Source organism: Alosa alosa, chromosome 15 (genome assembly GCF_017589495.1).
Source record: "Alosa alosa isolate M-15738 ecotype Scorff River chromosome 15, AALO_Geno_1.1, whole genome shotgun sequence".
NCBI classification, from domain to species: Eukaryota; Metazoa; Chordata; class Actinopteri; order Clupeiformes; family Clupeidae; genus Alosa; species Alosa alosa.
Window position 1 is genome coordinate 18064995 of NC_063203.1, and position 15927 is coordinate 18080921.

General features: G+C 39.5%; 1 protein-coding gene across 1 annotated transcript; it reads right to left on the minus strand.

Annotated features, from left to right (window-relative positions):
- Positions 1-321: 321 nt before the first annotated feature.
- LOC125308510 (ATP-sensitive inward rectifier potassium channel 1-like) lies at positions 322-8529 on the minus strand. Its single transcript, XM_048265069.1, has 2 exons — positions 8396-8529; positions 322-1845 (listed from the first exon to the last, which is right to left on the minus strand). The coding sequence occupies exon 2, from the start codon at positions 1822-1824 to the stop codon at positions 703-705; it is 1122 nt and encodes a 373-aa protein (XP_048121026.1). The 5' UTR covers positions 1825-1845; positions 8396-8529; the 3' UTR covers positions 322-702.
- Positions 8530-15927: the final 7398 nt, after the last annotated feature.

Sequence of the window (15927 nt, forward strand, 5' to 3'; positions counted from 1 at the left end):
GCTGCAAGTAATTTCATAGTGAAGCTCCCCTTACTGGAGTGCTGTGCTTCTCATGCACTAGGCATGCTCACCAAGAGAGAGAGAGCAGAAGCTTGGCTTTCAGAAATTACATCGCAAAGCATATCTCAATATTGTCAAAAAAATCACAGTTAGATTTTTTCCCAAACCGTGCAGACCTAATGTTATCCAGGTATGATGAGGCATCTTTAATGATTCCAATACATGTCTGACGGTAAAAATATGCTTTACTTGATGTGTAGATGAACTGTTAAGTGCATGTTTTATATCGGCTTCACAGAATGCAAGCCAAAGGCATCTTGCCTACAATACTTTTACTGATCACTGATCAACCAATGAATGTTGAATGAAACAATATATTTATGTACAATTTTTACAAAGAGTTGAAAATATAAATACATCAGTTCACACCACAGTTTTGAATGAAAGAAGCACCCTTTTTCATTTTCTTGAAAAGCACATATTGATTTATCATGTAGGAGACCATTGATTGTAAAATCTGTACATTAAGGAAAATCTGACATTGTGAAACAAATTTCAGAAACACTGCAAATGACATAAAGAAAGGCCTTATTGGCCTCAAATGGATTTCTAGTTTTGTAGAAGTCAAATGTGTCCAGTTTTGTAGAAGTCAAATGTGTCCAGTTTTGTATATTAAGTTCACTACTTATATGTATATTAAGTTCACATTTTGGTGCCTTGATCTAGTTCATTGATGTCAATGACCTCAAATCCCGTGGTTTCAGTCCAATTCCTGTTATGGTGATGGTGGCCCTTTTCATTGTGAAAGCAGTAGCCACAGTGTGGAGTTGGCACAGGCACAACCTTGGAAAAGTTGGAGAAGTCTACATGGTATCTCCCATCCTTCCTCCGGGAGATAATGGATTGGAACTTGTAGCCCCACATGATCTCCTGTGGGATATATGAAGTTCTGACCTGACAAGAGGAGCTAGTGGACTCTGCTGTGGCATCCAAGAAGACAACCAACTCAAAGTCCTGCTGATGTAATGTATCCACCGCCATTGCAAAGAATGGGCTGGACTTGTCAATGACATGATAAAGAGTTAAGGGACAGACAAAAAACAGATTGTCTTTTCCAGACTCAACCATGAAATCGATATTGACCTGGTCTAAAATAATGGCCTCCCCTTCAGGGGTTATGGTTGTCCGCAGCAACTTGCCGTAGATCTGGCTACCAATCATGAGGGTCTTGCGAAGGTTAGCCACACGGATTTGAAGACACAGTGTACCATTCTTAGGACAAATGACAGCTGCCTCACTGAAGTTGATGGTTTTGGCCCTCTTCTTGGGAAGAGCGATCTTGGTCATGACAACACCACACCAAAAGCAGCTGATAAGTCCACCTATGATGGACTGTATGATGAGGAGGGCAATTGCGCCTGGACACAGTGGAGTGATGGCACGTCCTCCATACCCTATGGTGGTCTGGGTCTCTAGCGAGTAGAGGAACGCCGAGGTCATACCATAGACGTTGTCCACACATGGTATGTGGCCATTTGGTGGGTTCTGCCATGTCAGATCTCCATTGTCTCGGGCAATCCAGTACCATATCAAACCAAAAATGAACCAGCTCATTGAGAAGGAAGCCACATATAAAATGATAATGAAACGCCAACGAATTTCCACAATTGTTGTCCAGAGATCGAGAACATAGGCTAAATGGTTCTGATATTTAATGTTTCCATACTCAATGTTGCAGTGCCCATCTTTGGTCACCAAACGGCTTTTGCAAAGCCGGCGCTCTGCCAGGTAGTCACTGAGCCACCTCTGTAAAGAACGGACCATTTTCCAAATGTGGGATTTCACCTGGGGATACAACAGAGAGTAAGTGAGAAAATGAAAACTCAAACACAGACTCATAGTTCAGACACTAGACACTCTAGCCGGGCATAAATATTTAGAGATAAATAAACCTTGCAAATTCTGTTGTCATGGTAGCAGGACCCTAAATTCAGATCATTCCGATGTTTTACATCTCAGTATGGGATCATTCCCAAGTTCACTAAAGTGCGGAGGTCAATTTAATTGGAATTAGGCAGTCCTTAAAAAAAAAAAAACAAGAAAGAAATAATATCAAGCCAAAGCGTACACTTTTTTTTTAATTGTGCTCTCTAAGGTAATTACCGGTAAGACCTTTTCAATACTGAACAGCAGCTACAAAAAGATGCGTAAAACTTGTCATTTCCGTACGTGCATGCCAATGGCAGGAATTCCCACAATTTCCCAACAGATTTTATTCTGACAACACAAGTCAAATGTTGAATGAATGCATCACTTAAAGAAACTAATTAGGAAAATCACACTTAATAAGGACCCTTAACCCCTCAGTGTGAATCTCTCTAAGTACATAGACATTAACAGTGATATAAGAATCAGTAAGTATATATAGATAGTCAAAGAGTGGTAGTTATTCTTTATGCGTGCACATTCATGGTAAATGAACCCTAATGCTCTGTGTGGTAGATAGATAGATACTTTAGATAGATAGATAGATACTTTATTGATTCCCAGGGAAAATATCCACAGGATGTCTTGAATTTCCCCTGGGGATCAATAAAGTATCTATCTATCTATCTATCTATCTATCTATCTAGATGGTGGATTGGTGCCTTCCAATAAGTCATTTCATGCAGATGCCCCACAGGTTTCAAAAGATTCTTATGTTTTATTCCAGTAGACATGGGTTCAGTTCATCGCAGCAAAGAAACTGAATTCAAACTCTTCCAATGACAAAAACTAAAATATGATAAACTAAAGTAGTGAATCCAACCAATGATTAGCCTAGTTCAATCACACAACCTGTTTATTAATCAGTTGAAAAACTTATACCTGCTGGCATCTCCAAACTTTCCAACTAAACCAAAGCTCCCTTTGTCTACCCACTAATAACACACAGTGAACCATGGAACTCCAAGGCCAAAAGGCCATCATTCTGCCAGCCAGGGTCATTACCTGAACTGTTTGCTTCTTTGGGTCCATTAAAACATTAAAGCCTTCCATTCAAGACCCTATTACAACCTCCAGAATGTATGATCAGCAGATTTATCACAAGTAGGTCATCACTTTTTCTGTAACTATTTTACTTCCTGGCTTTCCACCTCAGTGTAAAAATAGTTGGAGGTTATCAATGTCAAACATAGCTTAAGCTTTATTTGGCACCTCAGTGAAATGTACTTAGTCATTGTTTAAAGTTTTACTCATTGATTCAGTCCCATCCTATCCACAGGATGTCCACAGAAGAATACTTCTGATGTAATATATTTATAACATCGATTGGTAGGGTGAGGCTCAGTGTCCCTCAACTACATGATCATGTAGCATTGAGATAGCCCATGAGCTTGTTAGGTAACTGTCCCTTTTCCTTACACACCTTCCACTGTTGGACTGGTCTGAATCTGTTTGCTCTGTTTTGTAAACCTGAAACCCTTTTCTGCATAGTCCCGCACATACATCCAAGTGAAAATAGAAATACTGTTGACACTTGTGACATCAAGTAACAAATAGCATTAAAGTGTGCACATACAGTGTGCATTTAACCAGACTGTTAAATGGCATTAAAGTTGCAAACATAAATATAGCCGCAAGCGCCAATGGCGGGCCCGAGCACCTGCGGGCCGCAACCTGTGACATGTCGGAATCCACCAAAGCACCGACGTGGTGCGTCTGTGAAATTTACATATTTGATGCGTGTGCTATTTGTTTTTGTATTTTATTTCCTGCCACATTTACTTGCTTGGCCAGGTGGGGGCGCAATGCAAGGCAGGCCCATTGGGTGTCATCATAATCATTATATGTGACCAGGCATGGAATTGAGGGTCACAAGTGCGTTTTGAGGCATTTTGAGTTATTCACAGATTCTGAAAGTGTAGGTCTTAAGCTTTCTAACAATGTCTTACACATGGAAATCCGAAAACATTTTAAAGTATACACATCTCAAAGCTACAAGCTGAGAAATCATGCAAGAAAGTTTGCCTACTTTCTCCCTGAATCCATGGGAGGGGATCACAATGGTCCTCATTTGCATGACATTAAGATCAACCCTCCCCCTGTCACAGTCACTGATCTGTCAGCTACGCTAGCTAATAGCAATGGATAAAGTTTCTAACACACAAACTTTATCCCCGTCAAATGTAACTGTGGAGATAGCATCTGATATCTTACGATCTCCTCTGCAGCCAGACCGAGAGATTCTTCCTCGTTGTAATTATCTTCGGCTAGGTCAGCTCTAGATTAGGGATGTTCTCAATGTAATGCAGTCGCCTTCATCAGATTCAGCTCATCTGCAATTCGCTGTGCTTTGTCCATCTCCATTCCAATTTTAAACAAACAGCATGCTGGTTCAGTAAGTAGCCATGAGGTTACTTCTAGCATACAGCTGATTGGCCGACAGAACAAAAGAGCACTAATAGTCACGCCCAATTCAAACGCTGGTTTACTTCCTGAAAGTCGTTTTTCACGACTTGCGTCTCTGCGACTTGAGCCTTGTTTTCCCATGCCTGGTCACATATATATTAACCTGAGAAATTTCAGATCATTCATTTTAAGCAAAGAACATTTCTGATACACTTTTTGATAGGCCAGATGGTGGTGCTATGTTAGGCATGGAAATTACACATGTGAATATCATCACAATAATGATATCCAAAATGTTTGTAAACTTTCAGATCAATCACTTACCCCTTAGAACCCTAAGCTGTTTTTTGGGCATTTTCGCTACCTTTATTCATAAGGATTTATTCTGGTCATTGTAAGTACCACACACACATATTATATATTTGATTTTTAAAGAATTAAAATATAAAAAGCATATTATAAAAATTCGTATATTTCGACATGTATCTGACCACAGCAAGCTCATAGCTCTACATGCATTTCATGTGTGTGTAGGGCAGACTGTCCTGAATCTGGCAATATCATTGCCATGGTGGAAGGATTCTCTGGGGCTAAGCAATTTACAGACATATGTCGTGTGCGCCTTCCAGAAATAAATGCCATTTTTTTATTTAGTGATTAAAAATGACCTTTCTGCGCTCCATATCTGTAACAGGAACTGATCGGATCTGACCTGACTTGACCCGAGTTTACATGTTAGCGTTCTGCACTCATGGTTCTCTACAACTTTTTACTGCATTGCCATGAATAAAGTAAAGGCAAAAAAGGTGTTTCTTTGTCGAACAAATTGGGATTCAATGTGAGCCTTGAATTGGATGCCATGCAGGAATTTGCTAGAATCTCAAAACCGGATTATGAACATTCTTTGCCATAAAATTCTTATATTTCAACATGTATCTGACCACAGCAAGCTCATAGCTCTACATGCATTTCATGTGTGTGTAGGGCAGACTGTCCTGAATCGGGCAATATAATTGCCATGGTGGAAGGATTCTCTGGGGCTAAGCAATTTTCAGACATATGTGGTGTGTGATTTCCAGAAATAAATGCCATTTTTTATTTAGTGATTAAAAATGACCTTTCTGCGCCCATATCTGTGACATTAACTGATCTGATCTGACCTGACCTGACCCGTGTTTACATGTTGCCTATGGTGTGCACTCATGGTTCTCTTACAACTTTTTACTGGATTGCCATGAATAAAGTAAAGGCAAAAAAGGTGTTTCTTTGTCGAACAAATTGGGATTCAATGTGAGCCTTGAATTGGATGCCATGCAGGAATTTGCTAGAATCTCAAAACCGGATTATGAACATTCTTTGCCATAAAGAAACACACAATAGCGTTGGATTATAAACATGCTTTGCCACAATATTATATATAGTTTTTTTCAGCAGAGACTAGGCTATCCAGATCTGCCATCATTTCATGTATTAGTACTAGCATTGATTCTTATATTTCAACATGTATCTCACCACAGCAAGCTCATAGCTCTCTACATGCATTTCATGTGTGTGTAGGGCAGACTGTCCTGAATCGGGCAATATAATTGCCATGTTGGAGGGATACTCTGGGGCTGAGCAATTTACAGAAATATGTGGTGTGTGATTTACGGAAATAAATGCCATTTTTTATTTAGTGATGAAAAATGACCTTTCTGCGCTCCATATCTGTGACATTAACTGATCTGACCTGACTTGACCTGAGGTTGCGTGTTAGCCTGCGTGCCTATGGTGTATGCACTCATAATATTTCTTAACTTTTTACTGGATTGCCATGAACAAAGTAAAGGCGAAAAAGGTGTTTCTTCGTTGAACAAATTGGGATATGAGCCTTGAATTGGATACCATGCAGGAATTTGCTAGGATCTAAAAACCGGATTATGAACATGCTTTGCCATAGAGAAACACATAATAGCGTTGGATTATAAACATGCTTTGCCACAAGAACAGACAAAAATGTGGGGTAAGTCCAGCTATATGAAGTTATTATTTTGCTGTCACTTTTTTATAACCCAGAAGGATGTACTTGGTATCAAATGATAGCTCTGAGTGTCCTCTTTCATCTGACATGTGTGGCATATCCAGAGGCGGACAGAGTACACAGCTTCATTACTTGAGTAAAAGTACAGATACCCTTTGCTAAATTTTACTCAAGTACAAGTAAAAGTACAACAGTCAGATGTCTACTTAGGTAAAAGTACTGAAGTACTTGTTTTTAAAAGTACTTGAGTATCAGAGAGTACAAGAGTACATTTTCTAAATATTGCATTACTACTGGCACAGTGCTTACATTTATGTACAGAAACGTCCTACATGGAGTTATAAAAAATGTTAATGTTAATACCTTGGAGAATGCAAAAGGAATAGAAAGTAAAATCAAGTCATTTTCATCTTTGCCAGGGATGGGCAGTATTTCCAATACATGTGGCACATTTCCTGTTTATGTGTAAGATATTAAAATCATAACATATTACAACATATCAAAAATCCTTTCGCGATTTAACATCAGCATCATCTTGCCATCATATTGCCATGGCCAGTAGGTGGCACAAATATCAATCCCAATGTCCTATTGCATTGAAAGGGACACTGTACTGCATATGTTTTCCTTTGCATGAATGTTAAATTGAGGTCCTGACTCACCATGGTTGTTAAAGATCCCATGGCACTTATCACAAAGAGTAGTTCCCTGATTTGCTTTATTTATGTACACATACATAAAGACACACACACATTTTCAGCCGGTTGGAAATTGGACTAATTTTATTTTTATTTTTTATTTATTAATTTGTTTGTTGTCTGTCTTGTATGTCTTGGTGTCACGTGGGTACGCTGGCGACTTACGCCCGCGTCCGCATCTTTTTTTTTGGCGCTTTGTTATTTCTTAAATATAGTTCTATGTCTTGGTGTCACGGGTTCGCTGGCGACTACGCCGCTCCGTCCGTTATTGTCTTTGTTAGTCTATGTGTCAATGACAATGTATTATATGTGAGCGCTTTGGGTTGCACTCTGTGCATGTTAAATGCGCTATACAAATAAAGTCAAAGTCAAGTCAAAGTCAAAGTCTGCTTTATTGTCAATTTCTTCACATGCCAAGACATACAAAGAGATCGAAATTATGTTTCTCACTATCCCACGGTGAAGACAAGGCATATTTTACCAATTAAGTCCACAGACAAACATAACATTCAAGTAAACAATAAACATTAAATAAGAAGGCACATACAATGAAGAAATAAGAGCAGCAAAATTGGGTTGAAATTGTGCAATTGTGCATAGACAGTCAATATAATAGTGCAAAGTCAGGCCAATAAATGGCTGAGGTAGTTCTGTTTGACTAAGTAAGCAAGTGGCATAGTGGTGCAAGTTATGTAAGAGCAGCAGAAGTGTTGTGTTTTCAGGACAACAGGACAACAACAACAAGTTGCAAAGTGTGCAAAGTGTGCAAGTGTACAAGTGGAGTAGTGCAAGTGGAGTAGTGCAAGGCAAAAAACTGACTTGACATAAAAACACACACACATACAAAGACACGTAAACACACACACACACTACACATGCACACACACGCACACAAACACAAACACACATACACACACACACACACACGCACCCATACAAACACACCTACATACACAAACACAAGCACACACACAAAACACATATACACAAAAACAACCACACACTCTGCACACACTCAATTACAAACACACACAAAAGGAACAAAGTAGGAAATGAACACAATTTGACAAGCGTGACTTATTTTTGTGGAAAAAATGTGCTGGACTGGGCAGCGGTCATATTTTGTACCACTCTGCGGTACATCTAGTTGTATACCAGATAAAACAACATTCGTAAAAGCATGAACAGGGGACTTGTCCCCCCAAGGTACAGTACACAGCAAAGTTACCACCATAACTCCTTTTCACAGGTTGAAAGTTTAACACAAAGAATAGAAAGGGTTTACCTGTCAGTCCTTGTTGAACATCCAGTTTCAAAATTTGTGTCCTCCTTTTCCTCTCTTGCTTTGTATAGAGTATCTTTAACTTTACTTACTTCCCTAACTCTTGCTCTCTGTCTCTATTGCAGCTGTTTAGAGACACCGGCACAATTCATTTGGCTATAAAGGGTGTGTCTCTCTTGGGTGACACTGTGCCTCTCTTTTGTATGGCTCCTGCAGGAGAGGGGGGCAGAGATATTTGGGTGATGTTGACACCCAAAAATCTGTTTGTTTACCCCTCAACAATGCTACATGTCATTGTCTGTGTTGCCTCCTTTCACGATGCTGATTGAAGCACACGCCAACTGTTTAGCATTGACACATGCTGTTTATGATGGCTACTGACAACAGGGCCCTGATAGCATCTCATGGTGCAATATCCCGGTTAAGGGAGGCCCAGATTCAATCCAGTCACGAGACTGATAGCCATGAACCCATGACATTTTTTTTTTCGTGGTCTGATGGACGCTCAAGGTCAAAGCTAGTTACTCGCTGTGTCCCCTGAAACCTCCTTAACCTGGTCACTGGGGCCCATAAATTATAAAACTCTTGGCTTTGACCATCTGTTGGAATAGTTTTAAAGTGAGGTGTGCATGGAATGGAATATACAATATAATTTCCTCCTGTGCCACTGTGAAGTATAATATAATTCCAAACAGGAGGTCAGCCAAACAGAGAGCTACTTACTTGTTTTCTCTGGACATCATCCAGACTTGTAACTTATCTTTCTTGCGTGGAACTATTGTAAAAAAAAGATATATAAAGATCATATTCTAAGAACAGAGAGAATATACTGAGAAAGATAATGGTACCATGAAAATAGATTATTATGTTTTTCTTGTTTAGTTATTTGTGTTCAAAACAAATCCTAAAAATGACAACTATATCAGGGACATAACTTTTCAAAACAAAGTGGCAAATCTGTTCACAGTGACAGCTTAGCCATTTGCCAATCTATCGATATCAGCATTTATAACAGCGATAATTATTTTTAAATTAAAGGTTCTCTAAGCACGGTGGGGAGACGTCACTTCTGTTTATGAGTTCACCCCTCCCTCCCGTGTCACTGGAACTGTCATCAAGGTGCATCTCGTCTGTGATTGACTGGAACAGTTTATGTTTCATGGTCCAGGCGGTGGACAGTGATTTTTAGAGCATAGTCAGGGGACAGGCAGCTAACGATTCATGAGATGTTTGCTGTATGTGACAAAAGATGTTCTAGCTTAGAAACAGCGTTAACAAGACATAGAGAACCTTTAAGTAAGTGAAAGCCAAACACTGATCCTTCTTCTAAATTTCCAGTTTTGTCTTTCCAGCTTAACATTACGCCCGACAGTAAAATAATGTTAGCATTAGTTGAGTGGTGGAGGCTAACTTGGTTGATGGTGTATTTGTGAAACGCGGTTATACCGAGCACCATCATTTTCTCTTATGACTGTCATCCCATAAATGTTCTGACCATACTGACAATAGCTAAGGTAGTTAGCCACAGCAATAGCGTTACCTAATGCCATTGTTTTTCTAGTGCCCGGATTTCAAGCCCTCTGTCTAGACCTAGGTACAGTATCTTTCTTTTTGGGTGTTTGTCTTTCTTTTTGACAAGTACTCTACAGCTAACAATGCTTATAGCGGCAGTGCAAGAGTGGCAAACTAGCAAAAACATACAATTCAGGACAGTCCCAAAATCCAAGTACTTGTCCCGAATCCCAAATCCTGCCCTAATTGTCCCGAAAATTATACTTGTGCAGAGTCTTGAGTAGTTATTGTCTAATTGAACATTAAAAACTGTTCATGGCGGTTGAGTCGTCCTGCAGCCAGCTCCAGTCTGCAGCTCATAGGCAGCAGCAGTCCTTATATGTATTTTATAATAGTTGTGTAGCCCACTGGCGCAAAATTGATAATGTGCATTGATAGATAGATAGATAGATAGATAGATAGATATACTTTATTCATCCCCTAAGGGAAAGTACAGTGTTGGTAGTGTGCTAACTGCCCAGCTGTGTGTAAATACTCTAAATGCCTAATGTATGCTGATGACACTGTGCTCTTTCTATCTGACCCCAACTCTGATATGGTAAACTCCAAACTGTCATCTGACCTTCAATTTGTACATAAGTGGTTGAATGACAATCACTTAACCATCAATGTTAAAAAAACTGAATGCATGTATTTCCACTCACACAGAAAGCATCTATCCATCACTAGTCCTGTAATCTTTTCAAATCAAACTCGTCATCACCAAATCATATAAGTATTTGGGAGTACTACTTGACTCACACCTTACATACCGTGAACACGCTTCCAAGCTAGCTAAAAAGTTAAATCAGAAACTATATGTATACAACAAGATCAGATTATACCTGTCCTCTACTGTCTCCAAAACCTATCTGCAAGCAATCATATTCTCAACCAGACATGTGGACTCGAGTCACATGACTTGGACTCGAGTCAGACTCGAGTCATGATTTTAATGACTTCAGACTTGACTTGATAAAATTCGGCATGACTTGCGACTCGACTTGGACTTGAATACTATTCACTCGAGACTTGACTCGGACTTTGCCTCTTTGACTTGTGACGACTTGACATGTCTCGAGTCAAAAACTAAATTTCCTGATCGTGGACCAGTCACCCCAGAGATGCTTTCCCTCCGCGACTAAAAAAAAAAAAAAATAGCGGAGACAAGCGGCCAGTCCAGAGCACAGTTCAGTGCTGCCGCTACCCCCACATGCGTTACGCACTGTGTGTAGGGCACCAAGAGACAGAGAAACGACCAACATTTAGCTAACTAGATGTACCGCATAGCGGTACAAAATATGACCGCCGCTCAGTCCTGTACATCCGTTCCGCGAAAATAAATCACACTTCAATTTGTCTCCATATTTTACTCCATCCCCACTCTTGAAACTTTTGTGTATGCTTGTTTGGCATGCCTGAGTGTGTGTCGCGGCTGCACAGAAAGTACCCTACTGGTGCTGAAAAGGTGAATAGATTGTAGAATAGCCAAAGAAGATGTAGAATTGTTATAAAACCTTTAAAATCTCTAAACAATCACAAGTAGGGCAGTTCATCACAGTTCATCCATTGCAACTGGATTGATGAAAGGTCACTTACACCTGTAGGCTACATTGTATTTGGGAAAAGCAAAAGGTATCAGCATAATGTTATTTATTTATTTATTTTTATGTATTTATAAACAAAAACATCTCTGTCAGTTCCATGCCGTTTTCAACAGCTATCAAAACAAAGGTCATTTTTGGATGGATGGATTTTTGTGAATGTTTCTTCTTCTACATAAGATTTTAGTCATCTTTAGTTCATGTAATACTTTATTGTCAATGCACAAATTAAGTAACAGTAGTCTGAAACGTTATTGTTAATGCACAAATTAAGTAACAGTAGCCTAGTCTGAAACGAAGTGCTGTTTTACATCTAACCAGTGGTGCAAATAACTGACATGTCCAAATGGGCCTTGATGAAATGCGTTAAGCTAGACTGTTCATACACATTTTAACGGACCAACGTTGAAGAGCTTTTGTCCGTTATTGTTAGTGCAAATATAGGCTGATTCATGTTCCCTTGCATTGTTTAACTGAGGTCCATGGCTAGTCTGGCTTTCATCAGACCAAGCTCAATCTTTTAAGAAATCAAAAATAAATAGCGGGCAGATCAGGCTGGGTTCACCCAGCCTAGTCCATAGGCACCGATATTGTTTAATTTTCCGATTGAGATATACACGCTCTGGCTATTCTAAATGCAAAAATGCATCAGGGAGTTATGACAAAACGGTAACTAACAAACTAGATCCTAATAGAAAGTTGTTAGCTTCCCTAAGCTACAGGTAGGATTATAAGGTAGGCCTATTGACAACATAAATTGTCAATAGGCTATGCTGGCGACACAAATAAAATCTCCTTTGGAAACCAATGGCTTACGCCTTACAGTATCAAGCGGACTTAAACTGTCATATCGTGGCGAAAAGTTGTAATAACATTCACGCAGCTCCATGAGTCAATGAAAGCGCAAATGAAGTAGCCACTTCTAAATGGGACCTACTACACAGTAGCTTAAGGTGTTTTGCTAAAACAGCCATAATGAAATGAAGGTGTCATTGTTTGGATACTTCACACACACGTGCTTTTTAATTTCACAGACTACAACTACCAAGCTGTAATCAAAGCACATCGATTCCCCTCTCACACCCTGCACGCACTTAAAACAAAATAAACAGGCGTCTCAGTCTCACGCGCATGTATAGGCAAAACTGCATCAGACCCGTGTAGCGTTGGTAAATCTTCCATTGCACAGAATGATTTTGTAGCACGATGCAATAAATGACAGTCGAAGATACAAACAGTGCTGCTATACATTTGCTTGGTATAACCGCATTTATAGTTTTCTACAAATGCAATAAATCAAATGCCTCCATCACTCAACCAACGCTAACGGTAACATTACCTAGGTCCTTATTGATATTACAAGATTAACGCATCTGCAGTAAAACCAAGCATGTCCGATAAACATCCTCAGATTTATTTAGAGCTTCAAGAAGAAATGGGAATTACACTTCATGTGAACATCGTCCTATCCTTATTAGATGTTAAGCTGCTGTAAATTACAGTCCTTGTATGAAGCGTCCATTGTTTTTCCAACCCCTTTAACTTCCAACAAAATTACGTCTCACTGCAAAGATCGCCATCTAGTGGACAAACGACTACTTCGCCAATACTGAAAATGCAGCCATGATGATGATGATGAATATTTATTTTGGCTTTCTTTTAATCCTACTGATTTTCATTTTTTTACCGGGGAAATCACAAATGAGTGATTATGAGCCAGGTTTATGTGGGCCCTTGAGACCAACATACCATAAAAGATTCACAGAGAACTGTGTCTGCCCTACCCTCCTTTCGGGGGTCCAGTCCAGCGGGGGCTGCAGATGAAAACGAAAAATGACGGTTCCATGCTATCCATATGGGGGTACATGCTCACCAAGTTTTGTGTACCCGGTCTTTCAGTGTCCCGGAATCCTTGTTGGTGTGCGTCACTAAATGTACACATAAATTATTTTATTGTAAGGCCCCCATGAACGAAAGTACACAAAACTTGGCATGCATTCAGAGGGTGTCATAATGATCCTACACTTTTAATTTTGTGCAGTTTTGACCTTGTCAGCCAGAGATATTGAGATGAAAACACCTAATTTTATGCTTTTAATTTTTAACTAGGTGGCGCTATACATGAAATAAGTGGTAATGGGATGGGTTGACATGCCCCTTAAGACCAACATACAAAAAAAAAGGTGGACCTCCTAGGCCCCTACGGTTCTCGAGATATTCACAGAAAACTGTCTCCGGCCACCTACAGGCCAGTTGGTGTATAGTAACATAAATTAATTTATTGTGTGGCCCCCCATGAACGGAATTCCACAAAACTTGGCGTGCATACAGAGGGTGTCATAATGATCCTACACTTCCAATTTTGTGCAGTTTTGACTATGTTAGGTCACAGATACCTTCAATTACACCACCTCATTTTTACTTTTTGTGTTTAACTAGGTGGCGCTATACATGAAATGAGTGGTTATGGAATGCGTTGACATGGCCCCTTGAGATCAACATACAAAAAAATAATGGTCCTCCTAAACCTTACGGTTCTCGAAATATTTACAGAAAACTGTGTCTGCCCTACCCTCCTTTCGGGGTGCAGTCCAACGTGGGGGCTACAGATCAAAACGAAAAACGATGGTTCCATGCTATCCATATGGGGTTACATGCCCACCAAGTTTTGTCTACCCCGGTCTTTCAGTGTCCCGGAATCATTGACGGAAATTTGGACATGCGAAAAAAAAAAAAAAAAAAAAAAAAAAAAAAAAAAAATCTAAACCTATATGACCGCCGCTTCGCTGCGCGGCGGTCATAATAACTAGTAGCTTTACTGCAAACTGATTTGCACTCTTGTTAGAGAACGTTTACAATGTCAAAATGCACCAACAGCATGTTACATAAAGATGATACTTTTCGAGTCCTCTCCATTAAGATCCAACTTGAACTTATGCTAGCCTACTCCATTTAATTGAGAACCCCATCTAAGCACGCACAAGAGGGAGAGAAAACGAGTGGCAGGTTCCAGCTGGCTTGTCATTGTTGATGATGATTGATATTTTCTTTTAAATATAAGAAACGTAAAAGGAAATCATGAAGGCAACAAATCACGAGATTAGGGGAAATTATGGATTTATCCGGTTCTCACTACTGTTATAAACTATGAGATCCAGGTCACTATGACATAGGCTGCACTCACTGTGATTTGGAAAGTGGACAAGAATATGAAGAGTTGTCTTTGCCTTTGTTTAATGGAAATGGTGAGTCTTGAAGTAGGCCTATTCAATAATTTGTTTACATGAAGCACATTGATATGCCGATTGAAACGCATTCCACTCAGCTAGCTAGGTGGCTACTGGCTACCAGGCTCATAATTCACATTTAATTGCAAACAGAAAATGTCAAGCAAGCATCATGTCATACAAGCATCTATTTCCAAAGGAATGAAAGCTGTTTGTGCCAACTTAATATAATGCTTATCATTGTTAATATTGTGCTATTCATGTGGCACAAACAATGTTTGAGTTTGTGGACTAGCCATAGGAATGGAGCTGGTAAAAAAGATCATTATGAGAATGTATGGACAGTGGCACACAATGGGCTTAAAGTGACAGTGCACCATTTACAAATGAGATAAACAGCATCACATGTGTAGTATTTCTTAAGAAATGAATACTTTAAAACAAAATTACTGTGTCATTATTATCTTTTAAATAATATAAAAGTGTTGACCTTGGCTTCCCTTATGAGTAAGCCACTGGCAGACAGCCTAATAAATTGTTTGCAGGCAAATCTGTGGCCTAAGCGCGGTGAAATGCCATCAGTCAAATTATTACTCATCCTTACAGTGGGCTCGAAATTTGGAAAAACAATATTTTTATTTGTCATGTAGCTATCCGTTTTGTACAGATTACTCAGGTATGCACATGTGTATATTGTATCGCATGCATATATATCGTAAAAGATTTCAAGACAGAAACATTGAACATATTTTAATCTGTATTTATAAAAACAAATTCTGTGGATTAGATGGAAGTGTTAAAATTATGATCGATAGTCTAATAATGCCATTATTAAGTGAAGAGTACCTGATGACTTGTTCAGGACTTGAAAAAGATTGGGACTTGAACTTGGACTCGACTTGGCTTTGATGAGACTTGGACTTGGACTCGACTTGCCCTTCTCTGTATTTACTTGGGACTTGACATGGACTTGAGTGCTAAGACTTGGGACTTACTTGTGACTTGCCAAACAGTGACTTGGTCCCACCTCTGTTCTCAACCATCTCATACTGTCTACCAATATGGTCCCTCACCACAAAGGAAGTTACTGAACCCAACGCACGGTTATATTACCGAGCTTTGAAAATCCACAGTAATCTTCCCAAATGGACAC

Excerpts from the sequence above, each read along its gene's own strand:
- LOC125308510 (XM_048265069.1), bottom strand. The coding sequence starts at position 1,824 with ATGGTCCGTTCTTTACAGAGGTGGCTCAGTGACTACCTGGCAGAGCGC.